Raw genomic sequence first — 9,223 nt, forward strand, 5'->3', positions numbered from 1 at the left:
ATTGTTTGTGTCCTCTGCACTGAGCACCTTATTCTCTTCTGTCATTCTGATTGTAAGCTCTTCAGGAGAGGGGAACTATATCCTGATGTTTCTTTCTCTTTTTGCTCCTGTTATATTATATATTGCTAGAAATAATAAAAATGATCAAAAGGAGCACTAAAAAGTTGACTTTTATAAAAGAAATATCAATAATATTCACAAATGTTTTAGTATTAAATGTACTGTATAGGTATAGATTTCAAAAGAGAAGATATTTCACATAAAGATGTGATTATGGGGGAAGATTTTTTTCATATGCCCGTCGGACTTCCTGTAAGTGAACCTAACAAAGGACACTGACGTGTGTGTGTCTCTTTTGACCTGAAAACTGAGCATAACAGAACACAATGGGCCTGATTCATTAAGGAACTTAAATTAAGAAGTTTCTTATTTCAGTCTCCTGGACAAAACCATATTACAATGCAAGGGGTGAAAATTAGTATTCTGTTTTGCACATAAGTTAAATACTGACTGTTTTTTCATGTAGCACACAAATACTTGATAGCTTATTTGTACACTGAAATTTAAAGTTGATATTTGTGTGTTACATGAAAAAACAGTCAGTATTTAACTTATGTGCAAAACAGAATACTAATTTTCACCCCTTGCATTGTAACATGGTTTTGTCCAGGAGACTTAAATAAGAAACTTCTTAATTTAAGTTCCTTAATGAATCAGGCCCAATAGCTTTATGCTCAGCTGCATGGAAAATATGTGTGAAAGATCTCAAGTTCTATTAATGTGTGGAAAGTTTTACATATATATTTGTTATTGGTAACTTCAGAACAAGACAGGAACCTACCGAGAGCTTCCAGTTGTCAGGAAGGGGTAGGTGGTCCGTCGGTCCTCCGTGTTTTTCATTGAAGTACATGAGTAAATTGAGATCAGGGAAGTTTCGGTTCAGATCGACGTTGTTGAAGTTATTCCTCCCAGTCAGATATCCATTGGTGTCTGGACCCTGTGGACAAGGTTTAGTAGACAATGCAACGGTAGATATGTTAATATTCTACATTTGTTATTGCCCTGCAGTGCTATATAGCTGCTTTTGTTACAACCGATTTGCCACTTTGAATAGGTGAGACATCCCTGGTCATACTAATTGGTTTCACTATTATATTTATAATTACCCGCTGCTAAACACTGAGGGTAGAGGCAACCATGCAACAAAATATTGCAAAATAGAAATATATATACTTGTGCAGTGTGATAGGGAAATGTCCCAGTGGGGGGCAGTATTGCAGAGCCAGGAAAAGCCTATGTCCTATTGCGTGACCTAAAAAGTACATGATCTTTATCGTCAGAAGAACAGAAGAACAGGAATCACACAGCAACAGGTCATCACAAATGCATCGAGCACATACAGGATAGAAGCTGATAGAAGCGGTGTTCCGCTAGGATTCAACACAAAAAACTATTTCCCCCTAATAGATCCATTTAGACTGTTCTGTCACGCCTTATAAAGGGCGTAAGTCCGCCCAGTTACGTGAGGAAGGGCTGGAGCTAATAGACTTCACCATGATTTAACCCCTTCGCCACATGTGTCAGATCTCCACCCCTAAGAAACCATCTGCTCTTTAGTTAAATTGATATACGGTGACTTAGTGGTTAGCACTTCTGCCTCACATGTAATACTGCTATGTCCACTTAGAGGGCACTGTGTGTAAATAGCGTAGAGGCACTGCGTCGCAGCAGGCTGTCTGCGTCCTTTTCGCCCCGGATGCTAAAATTTTAAGTTACGTCATACTTGCCAACTCTCCCAGAATGTCCGGGAGACTCCCGGATTTTGGGTGGGTCTTCCGGACTCCTGGGAGTGTATGGCAGTCTCCCGCATCTGCCCACTTTAGACAGAATTAGGTCCAATATGCCGCGATTCTGCGGGAATCGCGCATTTGGCCGTGGCTCCCGCTGTAAAATAACGCGTTTGCGTCATTACATCACAGGGGCAGGTCCAAATGGCACAATTTTTGAAGCCCCGCCCCCCACATGCCCACCTTCCCCCAGTAGCTCCTGGACGCCAACTACAAGAAGTTTGCAAATATGCTCATCTCTTTCCAGTCATTGAGGAACAACAAGTTTCAGCGTGCCCTGCTAGCCTTTGACTAGTCGGGCATGCTGGAACTTGTAGTTCCACAAAAGCTAGAGCCAAAAGGTCTACATAATACTTTAAAAAAAAAAGTAACTTAAGCTTCCCTCTGTACCTCACATTTGACTAATTCTTTTAAGATCAGGATATTTCCCCACTGAGGTCAGAAGTCAGTTACATCTTTCATAGACGGGAGATGTATCACATGGCGATGGTAAAAAGACAAAATTCACATATTTATAATAAAATCTTAACTTCTCGTTAATACTTATTCTGCTGCACTCCCATCTCCTCCAGAAAATGAGAGCAGACTACACCCCCCAATTCCTATACTGACATCAGACAAAGAGACCAGGATGTAAGGAGATATAGGGGATGCCAAGGAAAAGTGACAATTCTATATATGGAAGTGTGAGAGCGCTGGACGGCTTCCTGCAGATCTACCGCGTGCTGCACACAACTGAAATACTTGGTATTCATTCATTATAGTCATTCACAATGATAAAGTATATTGTAACAAACGGGAACTAATGCATTCCTTATGTGTTCATAGTAACACACAGTTATGTAATTGTCCCTGCGGTTTATACTGTGTACAGGAACACAAAAGCATGTTGTTATTATTCACAAACACAGAAAATGTCCCTTGTTTTATTTAAACTAGAATTTGCTGTTTTTAATGTTGGAAATAAACAATTTTTGGTCAATAGGCTCACAAGACCCGGTTTATCCACAAGGCAACCTAGGCAAGAGTTTAGGATGTTGGGTAAGTAGGGATGCTTAGCTATAGACACTTTCTCATTATTTCATCATCATCCCTGCCCCATTGGAGCTTACAGTCTAAATTTCCTAACATACAGACAAACTAGGGTCAATTTTGATAGCAGCCAATTAACCTACCAGTATATTTTTGGAGTGTGGGAGGAAACCGGAGCACCCGGAGGAAACCCACGCAAACACTGGGAGAACATACAAACTCCACACAGATAAGACTATGGTCAGGAAACGAACGGATTGCTGACCATGTGCTGTGAGGCAGAACTGCTAACCACTGAGCCACCAGGCAGCATTCCCATAGCACAGACACCTATAATTGCTTACACCTATTAGACAAAAGAGATTACAGAGACCCACCCCCCACCTTTCTTTAATTAGAAAATAATTATGCGTGACATGTTAAAAATGGCAGTTCATGCAACTTCATGACATATTGCAGAACGAAGTAACACCCGCCCAAATGAAGGCAGTGTATAGGGGATGCCATCATTTGTTACTTAGCAAATATTTCGCAGTCCTCAGTCCACTCCCATCCCCCACAGATTGGTCACATGGCAATGTCATTGGGTTTGAACTGAGAAGCACAAATTGTATTACACAGTCCAAACCTCTGATATGGCCAAAGAACGCATTGGTAGATCTAAGCCTCCGAAGATGAAAGTGTAGTGTATGTACTTTTAACTTCTAAAAATAAAAAAAGTCCAAGATAGTGATTAAATATACCGTATCATAAAAATAATGTAGTTTGTACAACATTAAAATCAGAATAACATAACTTCAAATGATTTTTTTTGTTATTGTTTTTAACATATTTTTGTTTGTATGGGCTCCCCGTGTTTGCGTGGGTTTCCTCCCGGTGCTCCGGTTTCCTCCCACACTGTAAAAACATACTGGTAGGTTGATTGGCTGCTATTAAATTGACCTAAGTCTCTGTGTGTGTGTGTGTGTGTGTGTGTGTGTGTGTGTGTGTGTGTGTGTGTGTGTGTGTGTGTGTGTGTGTGTGTGTGTGTGTGTGTGTGTGTGTGTGTGTGTGTGTGTGTGTGTGTGTGTGTGTGTGTGTGTGTGTGTGTGTTTTTTAGGGAATTTAGACTGTAAGCCCCAATGGGACAGGGACTGAAGTGAATGAGTTCTCTGTACAGCGCTGCGGAATCAGTGGCGCTATATAAATAGCTGCTGCTGCTGGTGATATTATTGTTAACATAAGCCATGTCTATTGCTAATTCATGTCTTTAAGTCTTCCACTGGGAGGAGGGGGGGGGAGTTCTATGTACAAATCTGTAACACTATATAAAGTGTATTACTGGTGACAAAAAAAAACACAATACATCACAGAACAGGTAGTCAGGTACTTTTCTGAACTAATTTCAAAACACCCACATTGGAAATATCACTTGAGTTTATTCCCTTATGTATTGAAATGGACAATGAATAAAAGCTTAATGTAATCAATAATACTATGACAGGATGTCATTTTTGGGGTGGCAAACATCATCATCATCATCACCATTTATTTAGCACCACTAATTCTGCAGCGCTGTACAGAGAACTCACTCACATCAGTCCCTGCCCCATTGGAGCTTACAGTCTTAATTCCCTAACATACATACACACAGACACAGACACACAGAGACACTAGGGTCAATTTGTTAGCAGCCAATTAAACTACCAGTATGTTTTTGGAGTGTTGGAGGAAACCAGAGCACCTGGAGGAAACCCACGCAAACACAGGGAAAACATACAAACCCTCACAGATAAGGCCATGGTCGGGAATTGAACTCATGACCCCAGTGCCGTAAGACAGAAGTGCTAACCACTGAGCCACCGTGCTGCCCCACAGAATTATTTACCAATGAGAGACATCAGAGTGGCTGCATTTGAAGCATCTTTTGGGGGGGGGACATCTTCCATATAGTGCCTTGAGTTGGTGCTTTTGCTTTGTCAGCTCTAGACTCCGGTATATGGCGCAAAGCGCTCATTGAACGCATCGCATTTAATAGTTCATTAATTAAAGAATTGTGGGTGGGATCAATGCCCCTGGCGGCTTCGTTTCAGGGTCACATCCCATTTTATCACCTTGTCTATCGAGTCATTAGCTCAGTCACGCCTACATAAGCAGGTAAATCATGGTTTTTAAACCTAATTACTCCGTCTTAACTAGAAGTGCAGGGTTACCAAGCCCCATGGTTCAAGAAATACTCACAGCCACTGACACCTGCGACAGACAATTCTCCAGACATTAAACTCTTTACAACATTAAATACAAACAGCGCTGACAGAAGTTGCCTGAGATTAATTGATTGGCCGGAGCTTCTGTCCAATCAACTTTTCTCTGACAACCTTAAACAACCTTAATGTTCTTGGCAAAAACATGAACTATATATTCAGATGAACAGAGAGATTTTCTTGCTGTTTATATTGTAAAGACTTGGAACAAGAAATGTACTGAGTATAAAGTATATGGAGAGCTGGGGACCCATAGCTTGAGTACTGCCCAAGGACCAGTGTAGCTTTAATTCTCCACTGGAGGTTTGGGATCATAAACACACAGTGCCAGGTGTGCAACACCTGGAAGGACTCAGAGACATTGGTAGACGAATAAAGCTTGTCTTGTTGTATTGCAGTTACAGTGACTTCCCTAACTTGAAGCATTTTGGCAGCTGTATAAATCCCACAATGCACAGTAAGGTACCAGCAGTACGTAAATCCTGTAGTGGGTGATAGATAGAGATCGCTGTGGTACCTGGTCTGCCGCAACTTCGTATCCATCCGGATTCATAGAAGGCATGATATGTATCCTCGTGTTCTGGATCAGGCTGATTATCCTCTCATTGCCATTCCGATATTCCTCGCATAGAAACTCAGAAAGCTGGATGAGTAATTCCCTGCCCAGGATCTCGTTACCATGCATGTTTGCCACATATTTAAATTCTGGCTCCACTAGGTAGAAAAAAGAAAATATTTCAGTTTGCATATCCACTGTCCCCCGCAAAATGAGTTTTAGTAGAATATTACACATTATTATTTATTAGCATTTATTTGTAAGGCACCACGGTGCCCGCAGCGCTAGACCGAGAGGGAAAACAGAGCGCCACGGTACCCGCAGCACCAGACCATGGGGAAAACAGAGCGCCATTGTGCCCTCAGTGCCAGACCGAGGGGGAAAACATAGCGCCACGGTGCCCACAGCGCCAGACCGAGGGGGAAAACAGAGCGCCATTGTGCCCTCAGCACCAGACCGAGGGGGAAAACAGAGCGCCATGGTGCACACAGCGCCGGGAAACAGAGCGCCACGGTGCCCGCTGCACCAGACCGTGGGGAACACAGAGCGCCACGGTGCCCGCTGCACCAGAACGTGGGGAACACAGAGCATTCAAAAAACAGGGCCTTACAAAGTAGATAAAATAAGTCAGGACATGGAAACAAAGAGGTGGGAGGGTCCTGCTCATGAGGTTCTACAATCTGGAGGATTACTGAGTAAATCTACTGCGGTATGAGCTGTTGTCATATTGAACTATAATTTAAAACAGATTATGCCACAAATGTTTTGCTACACTTACGCACCGCACATAATTACGTCCCTCTGTCCACACACCCTCACATTATTTTCCCTATGAAATAAAAAGGTTATAGACTTGGAATGAAAAAAGGAATATTAAATGGAAAAAATAATAACATAAAAGCAATACCTAGGCCAAAGAGAATTGTTTACGGTGATATGAAATCCCATCTGCTTCACGTGTGCCCAGAGCCCTGACTAGCACTTGTGGCAAGTAAGAAACGTGATTCATTTCCCTGCACCCCTTTAGCTTTTGCTGCCCCTCGGGCACAGCCCTAATTACGCCTTACCTGTGCCCTGTGTCCTGGTATGGTAAAGAGGGCAGGGGATGATGGCAGGGCTAGTGGGCATTGCCCACAGGCCGGTCCCATAGTGGGCTACTTTGGGCTGGATCACTGGGCTACCTGGAGTTTTTGTCCTTTAAAATAATAAGACTAATAGGCTGCTGAGCACAGTCTGCCTCCACCCGGGATATAATCTGCCAGCCAGCCCTGAAGGAGGGGGGTTGGGATACACCGCACTAATCTCTACCTGGTGAAGTGATGGGGTCACTGATCCGCAGAGCACAGACACAATGAAGCAGCTGGAGTGACAAGTCTCACCTCTGCTCACTCCCACGTACAATAATACTACTTACAAATGTGTAATCATACAGACTCCAAACTAAGAAACACAACATTCATTAGTGAACAACAACAAGAAGTTCACACTGCTACTGATAAAACAAATACTGATATACAATGCTTAGTTCCATGCAGTACAGAACGTGTCATTCTGTAATGCTGGTTAGAAAACACCCCACCACACTGACCAATAATACTCACTTTCCATATGCACTTTGCCATGTTAACTTATAGAAACCAGATTAAAAGAAAACTGTACATGTAATTTCCTAATACAAGCAGTATTTCTACTGTACCGTGTTTCTGTCTGTCCCTGTATGGCGCTACGGACACCTAGTGGCGCCCTATAAATAAATATTAATAATAATTAATAATACTCGCTACAATGTAAGCAACGACTGCAAAAGATTATATTATATTTGCATATGCAATTCTGTAGCTGGGGGGAAAAAGTGATTTGTCAACCTCAAATACAGCTGAAAATTGCAGGACTGTGTATTTGAATAGGAAACATATGTCAGAACTGCTGAGATTTTCATTCAAACTTTTCTTCTGTAAATGAATCCCACAATCAAAACTTTTGTATCTAAACTGTTTGTGTATATATATATATATATATATATATATATATATATATATATATATATATATATATATATATATATATATATATATATACACACACATACATACACACAGAAGAATGTGTGTGTACATACAATGTGTGTGTGTATAGGTCATCGCATATACATACAACAGACAGCAGCATAGTGTCATTTAAATGACTGTTTACAAACTAAATCAGTTTTTGCCCCTTGCTTTCCTAAGGGGTATATTCTATTATTACGTGTGAGATTGGTTCGCCATGACATCAGGATATACTTACACAGTTCATGGCTCCCAGGGTGATCACTGAATTCAATGACATATAGATGCCTCTGTTGGTGACTTCTCCCAATGCTGTAGATTCTGGTGATATAAGGGCAGGCGCTGTGCACGTCGTAGAGGGCTTGGATCAGCTCATCGTACCGGTGGTAGTTAAAGTTGACTGAGAGTGCCACCTTGCACAGGAGGAAAAGTTGAAGGATAGACCATAGTTTCCCGTTCATTCTTCCAGCCTTTCCCTAAGTTCCCACATATAAGTCACACAGCCCTTCTGCTCCTTCTCCCTACAAGTGTGAACTGCATCCAGCCTGCTCCAGTTTCACAGAGCAGTGCCAGCCCACTGCAAGCCCAGTGGATGGAAGTTATGTGAGGTGGACTGTGCAGGAGGGAGAAAAACTTTACTTTTGCAGAATCCCTCCCTGCACAGCATCCTACAGACTGCAGTGCTAACGTTTGTTTGCCAAAGCCCCTCTCCCCCCCCCAGCCCTCCTCCATACAGCCCCCATACCCCCACCAGGTAAGCAAGCCTGCCCTGACCTCCGCTCATTTATTAACCAGAAGACAAACAGACTCATTAATATTTATTTAAAAAGAGTCACGTATGTGTTCTGGGAAAGCAGATCTTCCAATAACTGGGTGTACCTGTATGTGTCCAATCCTTTGTAACCTGTTCATTCACTTCAGCACTTGACAACACTAAGTTTGACACTTGCTTCTGTAAAATGAAACATAACATCAGTGTATGTTGGGTACAGACCTGTTTGTGAACTTTTTACACTTCTCTTTTAAACAGACACAAAGTTCTCTTCTCTATTCGATGTTACAATCTCCCTCTTAACCAACTACTACTCCTCACAGCATGCAATTTCCAGTTTATATTCCCGTACCACACAAACCAAATCATGGAGGTGGTAAGAACCATAAAAGGATATATTTGGACTATGAGAGGATTGGATACGATGCAGTCAGGATTCATGTTTGATGTGCAATAGAATGGAAAATTTGGGACATTTATCATTGTTAAATGAGCACACAACACAGATAGAGTGGGCAAGGAGGTGAGGAGAGAAGAAAGGTGCCTGAACCTGCGCCTGCTAGTGTGGGCACCACTAACAGGATCAGGGCAATGAAGGATGTAAAGATTAGGGAGATGAGGAGCGACAGCGACAGGAGTAAAGTGATGAAAAAGAAGAATAGAGGGGGGGGGGGTCGGGGGCAAAGGTAACCAGGAGGAAGAGAACATGAGGATAGAGGACCCTG

The 9,223-nt window shown here is 42.2% G+C and overlaps 1 protein-coding gene across 1 annotated transcript in view; it reads right to left on the bottom strand.

The window, feature by feature from the left end:
* The window catches only part of CPN1 (carboxypeptidase N subunit 1), a 31,229-nt gene extending 22,864 nt beyond the window's left edge, over positions 1–8,365 (bottom strand). The window contains exons 1-3 of the mRNA XM_075215967.1: positions 7,965–8,365; positions 5,640–5,836; positions 842–997 (exon numbers count right to left, since the gene is read on the bottom strand). Coding sequence (XP_075072068.1) covers positions 842–997; positions 5,640–5,836; positions 7,965–8,187 — 576 coding nt within the window. The 5' untranslated portion in view covers positions 8,188–8,365. The remainder of the gene's footprint in view (positions 1–841; positions 998–5,639; positions 5,837–7,964) is intronic.
* Positions 8,366–9,223: the final 858 nt, after the last annotated feature.

This window comes from Mixophyes fleayi, chromosome 6, assembly GCF_038048845.1.
Source record: "Mixophyes fleayi isolate aMixFle1 chromosome 6, aMixFle1.hap1, whole genome shotgun sequence".
NCBI lineage: Eukaryota > Metazoa > Chordata > Amphibia > Anura > Limnodynastidae > Mixophyes > Mixophyes fleayi.